This window comes from Populus euphratica, unplaced genomic scaffold (genome assembly GCF_000495115.2).
Source record: "Populus euphratica unplaced genomic scaffold, PopEup_1.0 scaffold313.1, whole genome shotgun sequence".
Taxonomy (NCBI): domain Eukaryota; kingdom Viridiplantae; phylum Streptophyta; class Magnoliopsida; order Malpighiales; family Salicaceae; genus Populus; species Populus euphratica.
In genome coordinates, this window is record NW_011500199.1 from 96965 (window position 1) to 122408 (window position 25444).

At 29.9% G+C, this 25444-nt stretch overlaps 2 protein-coding genes across 2 annotated transcripts; one reads left to right on the top strand and one right to left on the bottom strand.

The window, feature by feature from the left end:
- Positions 1 to 13787: 13787 nt before the first annotated feature.
- Positions 13788 to 15581, top strand: LOC105111841 (cytochrome P450 86B1-like). The gene has a single exon (XM_011007302.1). It carries the CDS (start codon positions 13863 to 13865, stop codon positions 15387 to 15389), a length of 1527 nt encoding a protein of 508 aa, XP_011005604.1. The 5' UTR covers positions 13788 to 13862; the 3' UTR covers positions 15390 to 15581.
- Positions 15582 to 19387: 3806 nt separating this feature from the next.
- LOC105111842 (leucine-rich repeat receptor-like serine/threonine/tyrosine-protein kinase SOBIR1) lies at positions 19388 to 21548 on the bottom strand. The gene has a single exon (XM_011007303.1). It carries the CDS (start codon positions 21439 to 21441, stop codon positions 19552 to 19554), a length of 1890 nt encoding a protein of 629 aa, XP_011005605.1. The 5' UTR covers positions 21442 to 21548; the 3' UTR covers positions 19388 to 19551.
- Positions 21549 to 25444: the final 3896 nt, after the last annotated feature.

The window sequence follows — 25444 nt, forward strand, 5'->3', positions numbered from 1 at the left end:
GACTCTTTTAGGCATGCATGAGTAGACTTACCTTTGCAATTGATGCAAATAACATGGATTTCACGCATTTGTTGTTTGATATTACCAATACATTTTGAATAATTACTTGCATATCTTCTATTGCATTGTGTCAGCTAACACTATGTCTTACCACATGTTTGCATGGATATCATTGTTGAACTCTTAGTGTTGTGCTGAGTTACACTTTCTCCCCTCTGCTTAGTTTGCAAATTTCTCAACCGATTGATTAGTTTAACCTAAGATGATTCATCAGATAACCAGTTGGTGTTCAAAGTGAATACAGTTGGATATTTGTATTGTTTACTTCATTTTTATTTTAATTGTGTTATATCATTATTTACTATTTAATTGAAATTGTTAATATATAATTAGTTAAAATATTTTACAGGTGATTTTATGATTTTACAATTCAAGTTTATAATTTGAGTTTATATTATATATTCAGTGTCACATCAAAAAAGTATTTTTGACAACTTTAATCGGATGAAATGTTATACATCATTTTATTTTATTTTTAAAAACATCAAAAGACGTGTTGTCTGCTTATGATATATAATGTGCCATTTGAGTGACCAAATTCTAGCCATCAGAGACATGACTAAAAAATCAAGCTGGATTTTTTTGGATTCAAGAATCCATTTTAAACCTATTTTATTCTAAAAATATTTAATAAATATTTTTGGATTCAATTACGTGTTGGGTCCAAGCGAACATGAGTATGACGAGCTGTAAAACCTAACATTTTTGGATTCATTATTGTGCTAAGCTTAGATAGACATGAGTCTAACGAGCTGTCAAATCCAATACCTATAAGTTTAGCTAGAGATGAGTCTAAATAATCTTGGATCGATAAGCCACTAAACCCACCCTAAGTGAGCTTAGCACCATGAATCAATACCATAGAGTCTCCTGGTTGTCTAGAGTTGGCAAAGGAGACTTGCTTATAATATATTGTGTTTTTCTCCTCATCTTGAGAAGCCTGGGTAGTCTTACTTGCCCCCTAAGGTTTGCTACCTCTTTCAGGATAATCTCGTCTCCTCTTCTGGTAAAAGAGGGCTGGTCTGAACCATGCTTTGATGTAGGAACAATTTTAATGGCAGTTAACCCCTGTCAAGCAATTCTAGTTTCAGTTTTGAAAATGAAATTGCAATTCTAGTTTCAGATTTGAAAATGAAATTTTCTTTAGAGTTTACATCTTCTTACCTTTTCTAGAAAAGAGTAAATTATAGTGTTTTTGTGTTTACCTAGAATAAAACTTTTTTTCAAACAATTAAAATACTTGATCTTCTCGTTTAAAGCCCTTGTTGCAGAAAGCTTAAAGAGAAATTTTGTCAAAAGTTAAAAATAGAATTGGGAGAGAAAAGAGTTTATATAGGCCACTGCCTCTCACTTTCATTGATTGATGAATGAAGGACATGTGGCTCCACCCCATAACCTTAAGTAGGCTAAACACTTATTGCTTTGATTGCATGCTATCGGGTGGCCTTTTCAAAAAGAATTGTGAGTCCTTAACATTATTTATTCTCGAGATTTTTAACATGAAATGTTAATATTAAAAATATTTATTTTTTTATATTTATAAATATATAAAATAATCTTCTTACAATTTACTATATTTTTATTTTATTAATATTATATATAAAATATTTTTTTCTCATTAAAATTATGTGAGAGATATTTGTCTCTTATAAATGCCATCAAGAAAAAATAATTTTCTAACCTCTCCACTTTATTAAAATAACAAGGCTTATGGATTACAAATACCTCCATCTAGGTAAATTGTTTATAATTTATATTATTTAAGTATTTATATTTTAATTTTCAAAGCATTTATCATATAAAAAAAAAGAACAAACACTCTTATTTTTAGAATTTAAAATTCATTCTCTCATTTATTTCAATTCCTTACTAAAAAATCACCAACTTTATCATCTGAAGATCTTTAAACCCACCAAAAAAAGATTGTTATGTAAGTGTTGGGTTTCCTTCCATCAACTATTTACTTACCAAGCTCTAGAAAAAAAGAATATTAACATAAACACATGATTATTTACTATTTAAATACCAAAAAGTTTTATTTCTGAATATATTAAATTTTAGAGCACCATCATTTATTTTTTCTATTTTAGACTCATCGCTATCTTCATTAACAAGCATGCAAATTTTTACATGCAGTGGAGTCTCTCTCTTGAATGTAAAAAAATAAATAAAAAGAATTTCCTTTTAAATATTTAATAATGTATAAGATTCATACTTGGGAATACTGTTCCAAACAACACTAGTAACGTAGTTATTCTAAGAAGCTGAGATCAAGAAAATTACAACTTAATTTTTTTTAGAAGTATGTTAACACTATCCATTATGGGATAAAGCAAACCAAGAATAACAAAAAACGACATCCATCCGAAGGAGGATATTCATCAAGCTTTTGCTTAAATGCTACAGCTTTTAGACAAGCTTTGATGAATTTTTTCTTGTTGATTCACAGGATACTTTAAAATTTGCTGACACAATCCAAGATCACGGTCCAAAAAGACTATTCTAATATCATTTTTTATTTATTTAATTGTTTGAATCTTTTGAGGAAAATTATGAGGATCAAAGCCCATTAAAGTTTTAACAAATTTTGATTATTTATTTATTTATTTTATTTTTTTGTGAAGGGTTAAAGGTAAACAAGGTTACATTAGGCTCAATTCTTGGAATTTTTGTAGGACGACTAATAGTTGAAGTTTCGACATTTAAAATTGAAGAGAACGTATTGTTGTTAGATTAGTGGATAGTTTTTTTCTTAACATACAGGTTTATTGTTGTTCGTTTTCACATAACCTTTTATTGAATCATTAAATTAAAGTGAGATTTTATAATTTATCATTACAAAAACATAATAAATATTTATTAAATAAAATTATAGCAAGTTGATGTAAGAGTTTTATTTTCTTATCTTACTCTTATATATTGTGACAACTAAAATTTTATTTATATTGTTCATAACTCGGTTTTTCAGAGCAAACTAAGTATATTGAGATTGATTATTATTTTAATCATCATCATCTAAAGTATAACACCATTACTTTATCTTTTGTTTCTTCTTCCTTATATATTGTAAATTTTTTTATTAAAAAACATTCTATTTTTTATTTTTATTTTTTAGTTGATAAATTCTCGATACTTGTAGTTGCTGCATCGTGAGTTTGAGGAGAGATGTTAAATAATATTTATATAATTTTATTTATTAATGATAAAATATTATTTTCAGTTTAACATATGTATAGTTTTTTTATATTTAGATTAACTTTAAATTCTAACCTTATTTTTTATGTTTGATTTTAATTATTTTAACAATTTTCACATAATTTTTTATTGAATCATTACTTTAAAGTGAGATTTTATAATTCATTGTTATGAAAACAAAAGAAATATTCATTAAATAAAATTATGGCCAGCATCTAAATTCAAAAAGACATTCCCATACTAATAATTACAGTGAATTGTAAATTTTAAAAACATACCTCGTTACTTGTTACTCAAATACATGTACCAATAAAAATAATTCCTAAAGTGAAAAAAAGAAAGTAAAAACATATGTGAGCATTGAAATGAGAACGGTAAAATTATGGTTTAATTTAATTAATTATGAGAACGGCAATGAGAAGTCAAACAAATAAAAGTATATAGTTTGCTAAATCATAAAAATAAGAGTAAATAATAATTTTAAATAGATATATATGGAGAAGAGAGTGGAGTTTGATTTATATCTGAACATCATCAGGCTATTATTTTAAATAGAAGAGAAGGGAATGTAACTGGGCTGAAAGCAAAGAAGACTAAAATATTTATTATTTATTATTTATTTTTTATCGTTTTGATTTCCGCAAAAACCCATATTGTGCTGGTGGTGAATTTTTTTTTAATTCTATTTATTTTTTTAAAAAATAATTTTTTTAATTTAATTAATTTTTTTATTATTTTCGGATTTTAATATATCGATGTGAAAAACAAATTTAAAAAGTAAAAAAATATTATTTTAATATATTTTTAAATAAAATATACTTTAAAAAATAATTATTAAGTCATCAATATATATATATATCTTTGCTATCATACTATCGTATCAAGAATTATCGTGTCTCTGTTTGAGTGGCCATCATCCGTGTGCTTGTTTGGCTCATCACTACGCCCCCGACCCTCCACCGTTTGCTGCCAACTTTGTTAATGGAGTGTAATAAACATGGGCACTCCATTTTTGGTATCTTACATTCCCAATTCCCAATTCCCAGCCATCAAACGAGAAAAAAACAAAAAAATAATTGAATGCCGGACATTCTCAGCCGCCTGTTAAACATGGGCACTCCATTTTTGGTATGTCAATCTCAGCCGCCTGTCACCCTCTCTGTCATCTGATGTGGGTGGCGATGATTTAATGAGCCCAAAAATGCAGGCTCGTTGCTCTAATAATTCATGGTATACAGAAAAAACACATCTCTCATTTGAATAGAGATCAAAAAACAACCACTGCAATCTCCTCTTCATGATTATAGAAAGATGCAGGTTGGCTGGCAGAAATTTAGTGGTGGGTGATGAACGGCTTGGTTGCTAAACCCAAGAGCACGAGGTTTCATGGTGGTGGCTGGAGGTGGTGTTATTTTAAGATTTTGGATTTTGCTTGAGACGTGGACTTTCGGCTACCCTTCAAATATTATTTCAAATGTTTGTCAAAAGAATATAGATTTTTCTTTTATTTTATATTCTCAAAATAATTTTTATATTTTAAACTCTTAACTTCTTAGAGACATTCCATCATCTTGTACAGTTAACGGTAATATTTGACATCGTTATTTTTATTAACACACCCAAGATTGCAACAGAGATTAAACAAATAATTAATTATTTTGCAGGACTTTACCTTAATGCGAAAGATGATAAAATTATGTTTTGAACGTGAAAACAGGAATACGAGGACTCTTGAAGCATTAATCTGACAGCAGAGGGTAGAAAATTGGTAGCATTAAGGCTAGGCATTTCTGAACATTCCGTATTTTCATTTTTATTTACTAGCCGTTATGTCCCAAATTGTGAAAATATTTTATATAATTGATAATTGTTGCATTATCAACGGTTTAATAATTGATGATGTACCAAAAATCTAACTAGTTTGGGAATTAAATTTCTGAGTTGGACAATCGCTTAATCAATTAGTTTTAATAATTTTTTATATTTTTTCTAGTCAAGATAGTTTATAATTTATACTTAGTTTTTAATTAGTTGATGAAAATTACTCATGATTAGTACCTGTAAAAGGTTTTTTTTTTTTTTGTGGAGGTAGGGACTCTTCGATACTTAAATAAATATTTTTTTAGAAAAAAAAATATAAAAATATTTTATAGAGAGATGCTTTGAAAATATAAATACAATAGATGATTAGAGATTCTGAACCTTTATTTTAAAGGTCTCATGATATATTTATAACTCATGAGTCTTGTCATGTTGTGAAAAGCAGGGTCTATACTGTAATTGCCTTGATAGCATTTAATGAGCGATAAATATTTTTTACATCTATATTAATGTTTCATAAGAATATGATTGATCTTTGGAGGACTTTTATACACCTAGAAAGGTGTAGAGAGATTTAGAGTTTAAGATATCAAATGTAGCTAAGCCTATAGAGGTTAAGTTCTTCCTTGAGGTTTTTAGACTGAAGAAGATTAGTCATTCCTCTAGACATACCAAGAGATGATCATCACCTTGGGCTTGGTTGACCGCAAAGTCCAAGTATCTTGGATTTGACATGTTTTTTCAAACTAAAATCACCTTTGACTTAGCTAACTGTTAAATCCAAGCACCTTGGATCTGATATGTATGTCATACTCACGTTCTTTAGATATGGCTAACTGCCAAGTTCAAATGTCTTGAATATGATATATTTATCAAATCCATTTGTTTTAAATAAACAAATAAAAACTTAATAAAAAGTTGACTCATTAATAATATATTCTTTTAGTTAAATTATGATATTTTAAATAAATAAAATATAATTAAATGATTTAATCAATCAATAATCTAAAAATCCAAGTACTCCCTATCAAATCTTAACAAATTCCTATAATATAATTTGTTACTAAAAAGTAATATTTTCATCATTTCTTTTACTTATAACTCAGTTTAATATGAAAGGTTTTTGTTATATATGTACAATATGATATTTTACAAGAGTATAAGCAATTTTTGGAAATATTAGAAGGCATTAATAGGAAAAATAAAATAAACTTAGCAGTCATGTAGCATTAATCAAGAATTATTTAAAATTATTTTTTATTATTTAAAATTTATTTAAATTGTATTAATATTTCATATTAAAAAAATTATATTAAAAATTAAATTTCAATAAAATTTAACTAAAAAAAAGTGTAAACTACTTAAACAAATCACATGGTATCCAAGACTTTGGCATGTCATAAATGGAGTTTTTTAGTATTTTAACATATTAAAAAATAATAATAACACAGTGCAAAAAATATTTTGAAAAATAACAAAATTTAAAGAGTTGCAAATGACATTGGCGATTCACGATTGCAAGTGTCATTTGTGACTTTCTCAAATTATAAAATTATTATACACAAGATTCAATAAAAAGAGAGAAAAGATGAAAGGAAAGAAATTAAAAAAAAATTGACATCGGAGGCACATTGAAACTCCGATGATGATACAACTAGTATCGTTGGAAAGATCTTGACAAGAAAAATTCAATGATACCATGAAAAGTCAGTAACGATGGTTAGAATGGGCCACATGAAAGGCTATAAAACAAGTGAGCCTCGACACTTTTGGATAACTTGGGTGACCTACTATGTTTGTTGTTTGTGATATTTTTTGGTGCTGTTGGATTGGTTTTATAAAGATCTTTTCAATGGTATTGGTGGTGTTATCATTGGAGCTTTAATGTGTTTTTGGTGACATTTTCTCTCTCTTTTCTTTTCTAAATGAATAAAAAGATAGCTAATGTTGTTGAGCTAGAGAACATGATCCATATGGTTATGAAAGTGGAGAGATAAATTAAAAGAAAGGGGAATGAATAACCAACTTATAATTTGGGTTCATCATCATCATGGAAGTTAAATTTCAAGAAAGAAGGGGTTGCCTAACTAAAACCCTCCACTAGCACCAAAGTTGAACCACCCAAAGCCAAGGTTGATATCTGTATGGTTTCTAAAGGTAAATTTAATACTTAGCCTAAATATACTCATGATGTTAAATGTTTTAGTATCAGAGGCTTTATCATTACACTTTATAGTGTCTAAACAAGATAATAATGGTTATTAGAGACAATTAGGACGTGGAGTCTAAAAGTGACATAATTGATTGTAAAGACATGTCACCATTAAAGGATTGTATTCATGAGGATATTGCATGCCTGTTTGAAGGTGAGGCTTTGGTTATAAGGTGCACACTTCTGGTTTAGGTCAAAGAAGATGATATTGATCAGCAAATGCAGAACATCTTTCATACATATTGCCATGTACAAAACAAGGTATGTAATTTGATTATAGTTAATGGAAGTTATGCTGTTATAGCTAGTACTACCTTTGTTAGTAAACTAAACTTGTGTACTATTAAGCATTATAGACCTTATAGATTGTAATGGTTGAATGATTGTGGTGAGGTGAAAGTGACTAAACATGTATTATTTCCATTTTTTTATTAGGAAATGTGTTGATGAGGTTTTGTGTGATGTGGTTCCAATACATACAAGTCATATTTTGTTGCGAAGACCATTATAGTTCAATAAAAAAGTAACATATGATGGAGAAATAGGTATTTTATTATTATAAAACCATCACTCCTGTACCTCTTACACGTAAATAAGTGTCTGATAATGAAATAAAGTTAAAAAAAGGACAAGATTAAATGGGTAGAGAAAATCAAAGTGAGAAACAAGGTAAGAGAAAACCATCAGATTCATTCACCACCAAAAACACTTCTCTCACTATCTAAAACCATTCGGCCACTTCTAAAACAAACCCAAATATAGCCAATAGAGGAGGTAAGACCATATGAGTGAAGAAAATAAGTGAGCAAAGTGTGAATTGTATGGAAAAACTAAAGAAACAACCTAATTTTTTTGTTAGAGAGCATAAGGTTAAATCTGCTTATTATTTAAACCAATCAATGATCCTTTTGTTGTTAAGAAAGTTTATTTTAATGCTAACAAACTTGACCTTTCTATTCCTAGTTTTTGTGTTTATTTGTTCAAGAAGTTTGATGATGTATTTCCTGATGAGATTCATAATAGATTGCCACAAATAAGAGAAATCAAACATTAAATTGATCTTGTACTTTACACATCAAATCCTAATTGGTCAGCTTATTAAAGTAATCTTAAGGGAAAATGAGTTTTAAAAACATGTAGAAAACTTGATGACAAAAGGTTATATTCATGAAAGTATAAGTCATTATGTGTTTTTGTTAGTTTTATGAATGAATTGTTTGTTCATAAAGACAAAAAGGCCATTTAATGAGACATTTTAGTATTGCTAAAACTTTTGATGTATTGCATGAACACTTTCATTGGCAGATAAAAAGAGATGTGCAAATAATATGTTAACAATGCATTACATAAAAGAAAGAAAAATCTAGAGTGCAACCACATGGATTGTATACGCCTTTACCTGTACCAACTAAATTTTAGGTAAATATTTCTATGGACTTTGCTTTAAGTTTACCTAGGTCAAAGAAAAATAGAGATTTTATTTTTATGGTGGTAGATAAATTTTCCAAGATATCGCAATTCATTAAATGTCATAGTATTAATGATGTATTTCATATAACATATTTGTTCTTTAGGGAAGTTATATATTTGCATGACATTCCTAAGAGTATAATTTTAATTCATGATGTTAAGTTTCATAAACACTTTTAGAAAACTTTATAGGGAACATTAGGTACTAATTTTTTATTTTTAATAACTTATCATTCTCAAACTGATGAAAAAATTAAGGTAATGAATAAGAACCTATCACAACTTTTATGTGTTTTATTCAAAATAATCTAAAAAGTTAGGAGGAATGTTTTCATTTCATTGAATTTTTTTATAATAGAACTATGCATCTAACCACTGATTTTCTCATTTTAAAGCTATTTATAGATTTAATCCACTAACTCTTATGAATTCAATTCATTTACCTATTAAAGAAAGGATAAATTTAGATGGTGAAAATAATAAAAAAAAATGGTGTGACAATTTCATGAGGGTATTCAACTACAAATGAAAACAAGAAAATGTTGCATGCTTCCAAAGAAAACAAAGGTTGTAAGCAAGTTGTTTTCCAACTAGTTGATTGGGTTTGAGTGTACATGTGTAAGAAAACAATTTCCTAACTATAAGAAATCAAAATTACAGCCATATGGTGATGGTCCAATCTAAATTCTAGAGATGATTAATGATAGTGCTTACAAATATGATCTTTTAAGTGATTATGATGTTAGTGCTACCTTTAATGTTGTTAATCTTTGTTGGTTGAAAAAATGTCTTGATTCAAAGTCAAATCCTTTTGAGAAGAGAGGGAACAATGTAGATCAACTCATAAACACCATCAATGATGCATTATATGTTCCAATTAGGTTATTTATATGGTCTAAATAAAAGGCATTAAATGAAGCATTGAATGGACTTGTTTTAGAGATTCCAGCCAAGGCTAATTTATCTAATCCAAGTGCAATAAAGGCCAATCCATATTTAATGTGGGCATCATATATCCTGTCCTATTACAACCTTGTTTGGGAAAGATTTCTAATGTTATAAGGAGTCTAAGTTAGTAAATATTCTCCTATTAATTCAAGAAATATTTTAGCTAGATTTGATTTCTAAGGTAGGAAGGATTATTTAATAATTATTCTAGTCTAGTAGGGAAACAAATAAGGCAACAACAAATGAAGATAGTTATTTATTATTGTTCAAGTATTATAAGGGAACCTATCTCTATAAGGAAACCTAGCTCTACAAGAAAAGTAAAAGGCATCAGAATTAATTCCATATTTAGATAAGATTATCCTCGTCTATTTAGGACATAAAGATACATGAAACGTTTATTTAAGTTATATAACACTTTTTAAGCTAGGAAAATCATACTCATCTCTTTTATTCTCCATGGTTATTTGTATAAACATAAAGAACCATTACTTTAATTTTTATTTTTAAATGTTTTGGGTTTGTTTAATATTATTTGGGTTTATTTTGATTAAGTTTTGCATTTGATTATAAGTGGGCTTCACATCAGCTTACATCTTAGGAATTCTAGACATAAGAGAATGCCGTATAAAATAAGATATGTTGTTTATTCAGTATAAAAGTACTACATATCAAAGTTGGGTTTGTTCCAATATCGTTTGGTCTAGGTTTCAATTCTAGCTAAAATAAGGCAATAAGAAATTAAGGTTTTTATTTATTATTGTTTAAGTATTATAAGGGAACTTATCTCTACAAGAAAACCTAGCTCTATAAGAAAAGTAAAAAGTGTCAGAGTTAATTTCATATTTAGATAAGACTATCCTAGTCTATTTAGGATATAAAGATACATGAAAGGTTTATTTAAGTTATAACACTTTTTAAGTTTGAAAAATTAGACTCATCTCTTTTATTTCTCTTTGGTTATTTGCATAAACATAAAGAATCGTTACTTTAATTTTTATTTTTAAATTTTTTTTGCTTGCTTAATATTATTTGGGTTTATTTCGATTAAGTTTTGGGTCTGATTGTAAGTGGGCTTCATATTAGTTTACATCTTGGGAATTCTAGGTATAAGAGAATGCCTTATAAAATAAGATATGTTGTTTATTCAGCATAAAAGTACTACATATCAAATTTGAGTTTGTTCCATTATCGTTTGGTCTTGGTTTCAATTCTGGTGTTTAAAATTGTGTAACGAGTCATATTTATGTCAAGTTATAAAAACATGTTTCTTACTATTTCTTTTAACCTATTCAATTTATTTCTATTATATTTAGGTGATTTAGGAGTAGTGTTTTCATTAAAAAAAGTTTATGTTTTATTTCAAGTCTCCATATCGTCTATATTTCATATAGATTCGTTTTGCTACTTATAAAATCATAATCTTAGTTTTGTTTTGCTTGTTTTCAGTATCTTATTGATTACTAAGTCACTTTATATATATTTAGATTGCATTACGAATCCATTAACTTTGGTTCGTTGATTTTCAATTTTGAAAGAACCACAATAAGATAAGTTGAGAGGTAAAAAGACACGGTAGGAATAATTAAGTGAAAAGCCTTAAATTGTGTGGAACATAAGAGTTATGAGGTATTTTTTTCTTATTAATAAATTTTAATTGATTCAAATATGTCTAAAAATAATGAGTTCACGACACCAAAAATGGATAAAAACTTTTAGATGCAAGCTTTCACCTAACAATTTGAGTTGCTGACTAGGTTGATGAAGGATCTGGAAGATGAGATGGTTTTAATGAGACAAAAAAAAATAGTTGGACAAATGGATTAAGAATGAGGGCTGATCGGAGAGGAAACACTATTTGAAGGGTCATATAAAATGTTAAAACTAACTTTTTATTTTTTATTTTATGGATGAAAACACAAATCTAGTTTATGATGACTATAACTTTACATTCATGGGTAATAGTGACTGATTTGGGTGGAATTGAAGCTAAAAAAATGTTAGTTTTGGCCAAGGTGAAACATTCATCTAGATAGAGAAGTCTCGTGTCTTTGGGCTTCATGATGATTTAGGTGGAGAATCGAGGTCAATTAATATGAAAATACTTATTTTCTAAGGAAGAATGATCTAGAGACATATCTAGTATAGGAAAAGAATGGATCTTTTACTATAATCATTACACAAAATAGAAAACGGTAAAATTTATTGTTTTTAAGTTTACAGATTATACATTAATATGGTGGGATCAACTTGTTTTGAGTAACAAAAGGAATGAAGAAAGACCTATTGACACATAAGATGACATGAAAGCTATAATAAGAAAACAATTTGTTCCTGATTTTTATTATCAAGAGCTCTTTCAAAAATTGCAAAGTTTGAATAAAAGGTAAAAAAAGAATGAAAGATTACCAAAAGGAGATGGAGATTGCAATTATCAGGATTAATGTGGTTAAAGACAGGGAAATTATTATGACTAGGTTTTTAAATGGGCTAAATAGAAAGATAATTAATATTGTGGAGCTACAACATTATGTGGAGTTAAAAAACATGGTTTATATGGCTATAAAAGTGGAAGGGCAACTTAAAATGAAAGGGAATGTATAATCAACTTACAATATAAGTTCTTCATTATCATGAAAGCCGAACTTTAAGAGAGAGGAGGTTGTCCAACTAAAACCCTTTACCAAAACCAAACCACTCAAAGCCAAAGTTGATATCTTTATAAATTTCAAAGGTAAATTTGATGTTCAACTTAAACATAATCGTGATGCTAAATGTTTCACATATCAAGGGATTGGACATAATGCTTTATAATGTCCAAATAAAAGAATATGGATTATTAGAGAAAATAGAGACATAGATTCTAAAAAGGACAAATCTAATTATGAAGACATGCCACCATTAAAGGATTATATTGGTGAGGAGATTGCATACCCAGTTAAAGATAAGGCCTTGGTTATAAGACATATACTTCAAGTTCAAGTTAAGAAAGATGATATTGATCAGCAAATGAAGAATATCTTTCAAACATTTTATCATATACAAAACAAGGTATGTAGTTTAATAGTTTAATAATAAATAGTGGAAGTTTTGCTAATATAACTAATATTATCCTTGTTAGTAAACTAAACTTGTGCAATATTAAGCATTATAGACTTTATTAATTGTAATGATTGAATGATTGTGGTGAGATAAAAGTGACTAAGCATGTTTTGGTTTTATTTTTTATTGGGAAGTATTTGGATGAGGGTTTGTGTGACGTGGTTTTAGACAAGTCATATCTTGTTGGGGAGACCAAGATAGTTCGATAGGAAAACAACACATGATAAGGTTAAAAATAAGTATGTTATTATAAAAGATGGTAAAAAGTTACTACACTTTAATATGTAATACCCTTCCAATAATTTTTAAAGAGATAGGAGAGAGAAATAAAATAAAAACAAAATCAAATTACTCCAGAGTCACACTGAAGCTCCGATGACGACACCACTAGTATTATAAAAAAGATTTTAACAAGATAAATTTAATGACATCAAATGTCACAAATGGTGAATGAAGTAGGCTATACTAGTCGTCCAAAAATATCGAGTCTCACTTGCCTTTGAGTTGTTTGTGTAACTCATTCCAATCATTATTAATAATTTTTTTTAGTTTTGTTGAATTCATCTCGTTAAAATCTTTTTAATGATATTATCAGAGTTCCAGTGTATTATTAATGTGTTTTTTTTCATTCTTTAATTTTTCTTCTCTCTTTTATTGTTTTTTTGTTATTAAATCTTGTATCAAATAATTTTTTGAGAGAGTCCCATTGATAATTGCAAATGCCATTTATAACCATGTATATTATTTATCTAAATATTTTTTAAATTATGTTACTTTATCAGTTTTTTTACACTATGCTAGAATAATAAAAAAAAAAAACATGAGAAGTGCCCGCCGACTGAACATTAATGACGTATGATTGTAATTAAAGAGCTACTGTGGTCTCCAAGACGATGGCATGTCAGTACTTACCCAAAGAATGGCATTGAATGAACCGTTTGATATACTTGCCTACATTTTCAGAGACTCAAAACTCTGCAACTTATCGATGTAATATAAAAGAGATTGCAGGACTTGCAAGACAACACAATAAATCGAAAAAAGAATTAAAAAAATGCTACTGGTGGCTTTTCTATGCATCACCTTTCTTTGGCTTTCCTTTCGGTGGTGGAGGAATAAAAGCTCTGTGATTATCAATTGGCCCGTGGTTGGAATGTTGCCGGGGCTGTTTCGCAATTCATCTCGAGTCCACGAGTTTGTAACCTATCTGCTTCAACAGCGTGGCGGCACATTTGTTTTCAAAGGGCCTTGGTTTGGTGGTCTTGACTTTCTGGTGACCAGTAATCCGGCGAATGTTCACCACATTTTAAGAAAAAAAGCCTTCAATTATCACAAGGGCCTTGAGTTGAAGGAGATTTTTGCTGAAAGTTTTGGTAATGGAATTTTTTGTGCTGATGGAGATCGGTGGAAAACCCAAAGGAGAACAATTCACTCTTTTATAAAAAATAGCAAGTTTGAGGAAGCTGTAGAGCGAAACATTCAACGAAAAGTCTTGCATGGAATATTTGTAATTCTTGAGCATTTCTCAGAACAAAGAAAAGAAGTAGACATGCAAGATGTGTTGAAGCGATTCATGTTTGACTATAGCTGCCTACTGTTGTTGGGATTTGATCCGAATTCTCTTTCAATTGAATTCCCTCAAGTTCCATACATGCAAGCTTATTATGATATGGAGGAGATTATACTTCAACGACATCTTAAGCCACAAAGGCTTTGGAAGCTACAAAACTGGCTTCAATTTGGGGAAGAGAGGAAGATGAAAAACAGTTCGGAGATCTTCGATCGCTTACTGTACCAGTGCATTTCAAGAAAAAAAGATTTATTAAACAGAAGCAAAATCCAAATGGACAGAGAGGATTTCGACTTCTTGACATTCATGTTAGTTGAAGATAATGATCAAGAAGAAAGGGAAATGAGTGCCTTCAAAAACTCGGAGAAATATGCAAGAGACATGGCGTTTAACCTCTTATCAGCTGGAAGTGAGGCCGTAAGTTCCGGTCTTACTTGGTTTCTTTGGCTTGTGGCAACTCACCCACTGGTAGAAAAGAGTATTTTAGAAGAGATCAAAACAAACTTAAATGCAAAAGGAGATGAGAAGGGGAGGTATTTCAGTTTTGGAGAGCTATCTGAGCTAAATTATCTCCAAGCAGCTATATGCGAGTCCCTCCGACTCTATCCACCCGTACCTTTCGAGCACACAGTTTCGATTGACTCGGACGCTCTTCCAAGCGGGCATCGAATCGGCAAAAATACACGGGTTATTTATTGTCCTTACTCAATGGGAAGGATGGAAGAGATATGGGGTGAAGATTGCCTGGAATTCAAGCCAGAGAGGTGGATTTCAAACACGGGAGAAATCAAACATGTCTCGCCCTACAAGTTCATAGCATTTAATGCAGGGCCAAGAACCTGTATCGGCAAGGACTTGGCCTTGGTGGAAATGAAAGCTGTTGGCGCCGCCGTGATATGGAATTATAGCTTGAAAGTGGTTGAAGATCATCCTATTTTACCAGCTAATGCTATAATCCTTCATATGAAACATGGCTTGATGGTTAGAGTATTGAAGAGATGTCTTTCCTAGAAGAGTTGGAAGGATACCAAACCCAGGCCACAGCCATCCATGTCCCGGAACAGCACTGCCCCTGTTTATTGTATTTTTCTTATCCTTCACTTTGTGAAAATAACTAGTTTGATCTTCCACCCTGTCCAAAGGGTAAAAGTTCAAACTAATTTCGAAAATAATAAAAGAAGGTGTTAATATTATAAATTCCTTTTCAAATTCTTAATTTTTTTTAATTTTTTTTGGAGTTTTTTTTTTTAAACCAAGAACATATGAGTTTTATTGTAAGATGATAAAATTAAAAAGATAACTCATGAAAAAGTATGCAATGAACAATTTATTAAAAAAAAAAACATATAAGAGGGGTGATATTTAAGATTTATTTGTTTTATTGCTGTTTGTTCGCATTGTAGATCCGTGTATTTAGATAGAAGCTCATTGTTTATTGTTAGATAAAATCATCAACCTGAAGATCATTTGATGATCTAAATTTTCAAACTTATTTACGAGACAAAGTAAAAGATTTGATCATGCTATCTCAATAGCTCAACACAAAAATATAATAATTTTTAATTTACTTGTTGAATTAAATTTAAATTTTATCAAATAATTCTACAAATTGGATTTTATATGAGCCTCGGTCCATTGTAAATAGTTGAGCATCATAATATCTTTAAATTAGATTACGATAATAATGATGCTAATTGAGTAAATTTTATTTTTTCTTAACTTTTTCAATTTTTTTATTGATATCAATTTTTATGTTATTTTTTTATTTTTATTTTAGAATTTTAATTTTTCTACCCTATCATATCACAATTATAATTCAAAATAAAACTATAAGTTAGAGTTCTTTGTTTTCAAATTTTATTTGCCAAAAAATATCTTTTTTATTTGCCAAAAACTACAAGTTAGACTTTCTTTTAAAAGAGTAAATGCCAATTTAGTTGAGTTTATTTTGGAATAATAAAAATAAGGCAAATACACAGTGCTATTTGCAGCATTCAATTTAAAATACACTTCTTGTTTGATAGAGCAACATGGAAATAAGGATGAGAAATTGTTTAGTGTTTCTTCTGATGCGAACATGAAATGTAAGAATTCTTCAACTTAATTACAATGAAATTGTAAACAATTTTCGGAAAGATAAAATTAGATTGCAGATAAAAACTAACACGAAAATTATCTAAATTACATAACTAAAAATGGATGAAACTTTAACCCATTAATTATACGAATCAAGAACTAAAAATAGAGGAAGAACACATATAATCAAAATTCCTTGATATGTTCCATAAATTTCATTAAAGCACTAAAAATTGTAGTTTTTTTCATAAAAAAATATTAGTTTATTAATTATTTAACCATCAAAATTTTTAACTCAAATTTAATTTAGATGGTATTTGTTTGTCTGTAAAGTGGTTTTTAATCACTTTTTAAATTTTTTTATTTGTTTATTATTAAAAAAGTTAATTAACAAAAAATACTTTCTAGTTAAAGAAAAATTTGACTTTATTTTCAAGAAAATATTTTTCTTTTCTTTTAGACAGAAAATACTTTTCAGAAGTTGTGAAAAATTTAAAAATATCATATTATTTATTAATTATATCAAATTTGGTCCTCAAACTTTTAATTGATATATATATATATATATATATATATTGTTTGAATTTTTTTTTAATTTTATTCCTTAAAATTTAATTTTTATGTTAATTTTGATCCTCATTTTTATCTATCAAATTTGGTCCTTATTTTTTTATTGTTACTTATTTTATTTAAAATAATTTATGAAATTATAATTATTATTATTATTTTAATTTAAAATTTTTTGAAATATTTTATTTGTTAGATTTGATATTTATTATTTTGATTATTATTTATTTTATTTGAGATAATTTATGAAATTAGATTTTTTTTCAATTTCATTCTCATTCAATTTTTTAATTTGTAAGATCTATTCCTTATTAATTTAATAAACTTGAAAAAAAATATTAATAAGTTATTTTTTAGCTTATTTTTCATAACATAACCAAATACTGAAAATATTTTTCAATTTATTTTTTATAATACTATTAAATATCAAAAAATAATTCACTTTTTAATAAAAAAAAACCTTCAATAATCCCAAAAAAATTAATTAAAAAAAACCTTCAATAATCCCAAAAAAATAATTCTAATAATGTAGGTGGTATGCCGAAGGCCCAAATAAAACTTATATCAATAAGTTATTGAAAATATATACTAGTCCATGCTTTGTCAAAAGATATAAAAAAATAAAGATTCAAACCCATAAATATAAAAAGAAAACTCAGTTGTAACGGTATAGTTGCTGCCCAAACCACCACTTGCATTTAATGGCTCAAACTGATCCAAAATTAGTCCAAACTGAACTGTCCAAGCTGCTAATGTCCAGATCGAAACTAGTCTGGTCCAAACCAACTCTGAACCCATTTAAACAGGCTGGAAAAACAGTAACTCGGAATCCACAATGAAACAGAACCATGCCCAATCCAAACCGAACCAAAAACCCCATAAAAAAGTTGGAATCCTGCGGGTCACTACAAAGCTTGACCCAAACCAAATCTCCCAGAAATTATATTTCGATGTGCGCCTCCGCTGAACATTGTGGAAGCACAATCTAGATCGCATCATCTTCCATTGTGTTTTTAAATTGGCCAATGTCTGGAGTGCCTTTGTATCGATATCTACGGCCTTTAGTGTGGATAAAGAGCTACAGGCCTGGGTGTTTCTTTGTTTGATGGGGATCCTTCTGCTGTCTAGAAAAACTTATGGCCATTGCAGCTCTGAATATTTTTCCCAGCCAGAAATTGCTTGCAGAATGTTATTTAAGTCTGGCAACCAAAACCATGTAGGATTCCGAGCGAGGAATTTAACAGCTTTCCATGTGCTTCATGTTTGACAAGCTGAAGAACATAGAAAAAGAGTGAACCCCTAGGCCAATTTCTTGCATTTGCTTTGTCTTGGAAAAAGATTTCTAGCATCATTTATCTTGACATGTTGGGGGACAATTATTATGCTGTTATGGAAGTGTTAATTTGTATGTTTCCTTGCTGTTGTTTTCTCTATGACAAGCGAAAAGTCGAAATAAATTTTGGATCTGATTGGCTGCTTTAGAGTAAATTCTTCCCATCCATGAAGAAGAGGAAGGAGCCGTCATGGAACTTGCGTTATTAAAATCTTTTTGCTAAAATCCTACCTTTTCAAAGTGCTTATTGCAAGAAAATTATGATTGCAGTTTCTGTGGCCATCTTAGGATTTATTTATGCACATTATTTTATGCTAGATCGGTTGCCCTTCTTCCAAATGTTTGTTAAACAAAATCTTTTAGCTGCTTTAGAGCAGGAAGTGGAACAGTTTATTTGCAAGTCAGTTCTTTGTGAAGCTATTTGCTGTTTATTCTATGGACGATTTTAAGCACTGAAACTAAGAATACTCCTGAATCTCTTCAAGATTAATTCCTTGTATGAAAATTTGACTGTATATTTGTGATAGATTTGCATAGATATCACTTCTGTTTTGGCTCAAATGATGAAATGAGTCTATCAAGCATGGAACCATACACTATAAAAACGCCTAATCTTGTATCATTCTTCCCTGCTAAGCAGAGAGAGAAGAGAAAGATTCAGGTTCCAGTCTTGTCCTTGCCATCTTCAGAATCTACGCAGACGCATTACGTGCTATACGGAATTTGTAATCGAGATTTATAGATTTTTTCTTTCTTTCACGTTTCATAATGTCATATCAAGGGCTTACTTCTTACCTTAGAGCTCTGCTTTGTGTGCATAAATCATATCCTTCCCCTGTTTCTCTTCTTATCACAGCAAATTCCCCTGATCGTCAAGGTTATTATCTATGTATGGTGAACGAGTTTTCTATGTATACTGAAGAGAATTGACCATGGCAGCGTCTTGTTTGGGATAAGTCAGAGGATTTGTGCCAGACTTTGATATAAGCATGAACTAGCAAGAGCCTTTCATTTATGTTATATGCAATTCAGATTGAACACGCTTAATTTGTGTATGTAGACAAACGATAATATAGAAAAACATTTTATAGGCTTCCTTGTATATAAACTTGTTGATAATTCTTAACACAAGTTCGAAACAAATAATTAAACAGCATTATTATTGATTTCTTACACATCCTTGCCTTCCATGCTCAACTAGTGTTTGATTTGTGACAACATGCACCTAACATCCTTACTATTTGGCCTCTGTTTTGGGTCATCAATAGTGCAGAAGCAAGCAATTTTCAGAACCAGCAGCATTTGCTCCTCTAGCCCATTGCCCATCAGCTTTGGATCAATAGCTTGTCTTGGATTCTCCGAAGTCATTATATTTCTCATCCACTTAACCAAACTCATTTCACGAGTGTTTTGAAAAAACTCATCAGATGGAAGCTTTCCCATCACCAATACCCCAAGCACCACTCCAAAACTGTATATGTCACACTTGTCTGTAAATTTGAGCGTTTGGTGGTACTCTGGTGCTATGTACCCCACTGTTCCTGCAACATTAGAAGTTGTGATATGTGTTTTGGCATCTGGCATTGCTTTTGCAAGTCCAAAATCGGCAATTCTAGCTTCCATGCTGTCGTCGAGAAGTACATTTGCAGGCTTGAGATCTCTATGAATGATCCGTGGACTATGGCTCAAGTGAAGGTACTCAAGTCCCGATGCTACTCCTACTGCAATTCTGTGGCGAGCTAACCAGTCCAATTCTCTTCTCCCTTCAGTAACTTGATTCAACGCATCTTGTAGACTTCCGTTTTTCATTAATTCATATACAAGATAATGACAATCAGGACGAGACACATGAGCTAGAAGAGGAAGAAGGTTTCGATGCCGAATGTGGCCGACGGTATTGATCTCTGACTGGATTTGTCTCATTTTCTTGTGTAGAAGCTTACTATCTTCTTCAGTCAACTCGGCAGCATCCTTCGGAGGCTGAATAATCTTTTTTATGGCAATCATTTTGCCGTTACTTCCTGGCAGCTCAGCTTTGTAAACTTCTCCACATCCACCTTTCCCAATGACTTCCAAGTCTGCAAGCCCATCATCTTTTTCCAAGAAAGCTAAATCCTCTGCTCTTTTGATCAATGGACTAAATATTGCAGGCCCTCCATCTCTCCCTCCGCCTTTTACTGCTGCCAATACTATCTTAAACAACAATGAAAACACAAGCCCAGATAAACTCCCAGCTACTGACCCGGCAAGAAATCCAAGGAGCCAACCGGCAAGCTTCCTTTTGCCTTTCTTGTGCTTGTGTGACGTTGCTGCTGATGGTCCAGGAGCTGGAGCTAGGTTGTAATTTTTGGTTCCAGAAGTATTCCTTGATTTTGTACTTGACGTGTTCTCCGCCAAAATATAACGTTTTGGGTATTGGGGCCTTGAGGATTCACTTTTTCTTATCACTGGCACAGGTCCTTCAAGAAAACTGTTCCCAGAGAAGTCGAAGGACTGGAGATTGCGAAACGAACGTATAGACATTGGAAATTTTCCAGTGAAGAGATTATTCGCAAGAGAGAGACTTTCCAGGTTGGGGAAATGCTTTAAGAAACTCAAATTCCCAGAAAATAAATTGCTAGAGAGATCAAGAACTCGAAGACTAACAATTGATGATAATTCAGAGGGAACCTCACCTGAAAACTTGTTGTTTCCAAGCTCAAGAATCTCTAGTTTCTTGCAGTCGACTATTTGAGCAGGGAGCTGGTCAACGAGTTGGTTGTTGGTTAATGAGAGCTCTTTGAGGTCGGACAGCCGTCCAATTGCCGGGGACAAGAACCCGGTGAGCCGCTGAGACTTAAAGACGAGTCTTGTGATTTTGAGCACATAGGTGCCGTTGGGAGAGAGCCTCCTCTCACAAAACACCCCAAGGGTGTTGCATGGTGTAGAGGAGGAGCTGCGTTGACCGTTGATACCCAAGTCTTTCTGGATGATTGAGAAGGCTTTGAGGTCTGAATGGTCAAGGTTTAATCTTGCATAAGTGGGAAGGAGGAGAGATAGGAGAAAGAGATTGAAGAAGAGGTGGTGTTTCTGGTGAAGAACGGCCATTTCTGGGTGCTTTCAGGCCGGGAAATGGTGGTGGGTTGTGAGATTTCACGATGCGGCAGTCTTGTTTGAAATCTCCATATGGAGGCCGGAGACAAATACGTAGATGTCTTGTTTTATAAGCGCACACCGTGTGGAAAAACAGGGACAGTAGGGCCATGGCATTTGATTTTTGTGCCTTGATCTCACTGGAATTTTACTAAACATTTTTTCATATAATTAATATTATTGACCAGAAAATCCTTGTAATTAAATATATGGAACTTCAAACTTGAAGATCAAGATAAATGTTTTTGAAGTTATTGCCAGGAATTTTAAGCTACCACTTGGTAAGACTACTTTGAGAAAATTGTAAGCATGCAGCACTTCGCTATTAAGACATTTCCGATTTTTTATTTTATTTTTTCTCCTGACAAAGTCCACCTAATAAATAATAATATTTTTATTTTTATATAAAAAATGAATTTATAAAATATTTATATTGAAAAGGTTAGATTATAAAAGTGTTTGATTAGATATATTATTAAATAAATAACAATTTTAAAATATTTGAGAGACCACGTACAAGTAAATACTTGAAACAAACTTATTCATTGAAAATTTGATACATAACCAATATAATAATAAAACAAAATTATTACCTTGGAAATAATATAGCCTTATATTGTTAATATTGTTTCTAACAATTTTCAAAGTTTAATATAATGGTTAAGGAATGCCTTTATTTTATTTTTACAATCATTAAATAATAAATTTAAAAATCTTGCTTATAAAATTTGATAAATAGTAATATTTAGCTTGTATATATATGTGAGTTAGGAATGACAATTTCACTTGAATTTTATAGATATCGACCTCAACCAACCTGAATAAATAGAAAATTTTAAGTAAAACTTAAAAATAAAAAGATAAGTTCGGATTGGATAAAAAGATGTTTTCTCAAACTAAAAATTTCATCACAATCCAAGGTCATCTCCATAAATTTTTTGTATTAGCAAACAACTTTTAAAATTATAGTGAAAATAAAAAGTTTTTTCAACTACAAAGATAAATTATGCAACATATAATGAAGATAAAAATAGGTTTTCAAGCCCTAAAATTACAAAATAAACTATAAAGAAATCTAAAAAAAATTATTTGATATATTTATTAAATCTAAATAATATTTTGCATAATAAAAAAAACACCTCAACTATTTATATAGGAGTTTTAATAACCAACCTAAATAAGAAATATAAACTAAATAGGAAACAAATAATTAAAATTCAAAATCAGGTAGAAAAGTAATTAAAAAGGCCAAAACAACAACTTTTGTGACTAATTTTAAAAGATCCAACAGTCTAATGAGCAACTAACTAACATGCCTTAACCAAGCAACCTCAAGAATCTCTTAAAAAAAATTATATCGATCCATCAATTGAATCTTTTGTTGTTGCTATTTTAAATCAGGATACTCGTTTGGATTTTTTTTTACCAGTTTTGTTTGTTAATTTGATCCATAAAATCTTAGTATAATTGTTCCATATCAATCTCCTTCACTTGAGAAAAACTCTTTCTAAAGTTTAGTTCGGTATCTGAAAAGTACTTTTAAAGGTTGATAATATTAAAAATTTTGAATATGTCAAGTTATTTAAAAGATCAATAACATAAGCATTATTATTTATTTTCTTTAGCACCTTATACGACTTGCACTTCTTTATCTTCAACTTATTATAGGTGCCTACTAGAAAAACTTGTTTGCACAACAAAACCATTAACACGTCCCATTCTTTAAATAATTTAACTGGATTGTGCTTGTTTGCTTCTTGCTTATTTCTAGTAACTATTTCTTTAAGTTTTTTTCTGACCTTTTAATGTAGTGGTTACACTTGATCAACCAAGTTCTCTATTAGCTTACTAATCCTTACAACTTTAGGCAATAAGTGTAGATCAAGTACATGATTTAAAGGTTTCGTGTATATAATCTTAAATGGTGTCTTATTAATACTATTATGTTTGGAATTGTTGTAAGCAAATTTTATCTAAACTAAAACAACATCCCACTATTTAGGCTTATCTTTATAAATTCTATATATCATATTACCTAAAGTTATATTTAAAGACTATGTTTGACTATCAATTTATGGATAAGAAGTATTATTAAACTTCAAAGAGAAATAAAGTATTTTCTATAAAGTTGGCCAAAAGTTACTAAGAAACCTAATATCTCTATCAAATAAGATGGACTTGAGAACACCATACAACTTTACTATCTCACTGAAAAACAACCTAGCCACTTTGATTGCATTTGTATTCTTCTTGCAAGGTATAATTATGCCATCGTTAGGTATATATCCACAACAACAAAAAACATAATTCATATCTTATTAAGTTCATGAAAGGTCTAACAGAAAATCCTTGAAAATATCCTTTCAAATATGTTAAAGTATATGTAAAAGCATTTATAAACCAATGTTCTGTGATTGCTTCTTAATTGTTTGACAAGTAAAACAACTTTGAACAAATTTGATTGCATCAGGTTTGAGTTAAGACTAATAATATTTATCCTTCAAGGTTGATATTGTTATGTCTCTTCTTCTATGACCATTTATTCTACTACCATGCAAGTTTTGAATTAGTTATATGTGTATAGATATACAAGGGATATATAATTAATTATCTCTCTTTAAGTAACCATCATGTACTCAACTATTAGAACACTTTTTTTATATCTCTTGAAAATTAACATCTTCAGCGTATAACTCCTTTGGATACTTAAAATCTAAAATATCATTATGAACAGTTATTATTATAACAACTTGCTTACTTAATACATCAATCACTTTAATTTAAATTCTTACTTTGTGCTTTAAACTAAACTAAACTTTTAAAGGAATGTGATTCATCTGGCTATAATATCCATACTAATTTTCTTCTAGCTATTCAAAAGCTTTAAAGCTTTATGATCTAAGTACAAGATAAAATCTATATTAATCAAATAATGCTCTTATATTTTCAAAGTCATTACTATAACATAGAGTTCTTTATCATAAGTAATCCATTTTAAGCAAGTTTCATTTAACTTCTTACTAAAACAGGTTACAAGACATTTTTTCTAGAAAAAAAACTCCTCTAATACCGACTATATTCAACCTCAAATAGTTTTTCAAAGTTAGGTTAAAACAAGAACCAAAGCATTGTATATCTTCCTCTTTATTAAGTTAAAACTTCGTTCTTCTTCCTCACCCCATTAAAACTTCGTTCTTCAAACATTTAGTGATCAATGCCACAATGCAACTGAAATTCAAATAAATCTCTTACAAAAATAGCTAAATTATAAAAACTTCACGCATCACTGATTATATTAGGTATAGGCCAATCAATTTTAACTCCCTCGTCTCTTACTATAAAACCTAAGAATAATAGCTTACAGGTCATAAAGCTACATTTCTTTAAATTTCCATGTAATTTATTTTTCAGCAACATCTTCAAAACACTTTTTAAGTGATCAATATGATCTGTTTCATAATAATTAAACCCAAGTATATCATCACTATAAAACACGATGGATTTATGTATGAAAGGTCACAAAACCTTTCTTATCAACTTCATAATATATGCTTAGTGTATTTGTTTACCTGAATGACATCCTTGGCCACTCATACAACCCCTTCTTTATCTTAAAAGTCTTTTTTCACTCCTCCTTTAATCGACTTCAAATTTGATCGTATCCACTTCTTAAGTCAAACTCTGAAAAAATTATTGCACCACATAACTAGTCTAATATGTCATTCAATCATAGAATTGAAAACCTGTATCCTATAATAATTTTATTGATGGTATGACTATTAACACATATACATCAACTACAATCCTTCTTTAGTGTTAGTAAAGCATGGACATCATAGAATTTCCTTTTTAAAAGCAATTCTTATAAAAAAAAAATTCCCTTAATAGCTCCCTTCATTTTATACTCATCTTATAATGAGGTAAATTCATAAGACTAGTCTTTGGTATCACATCAACA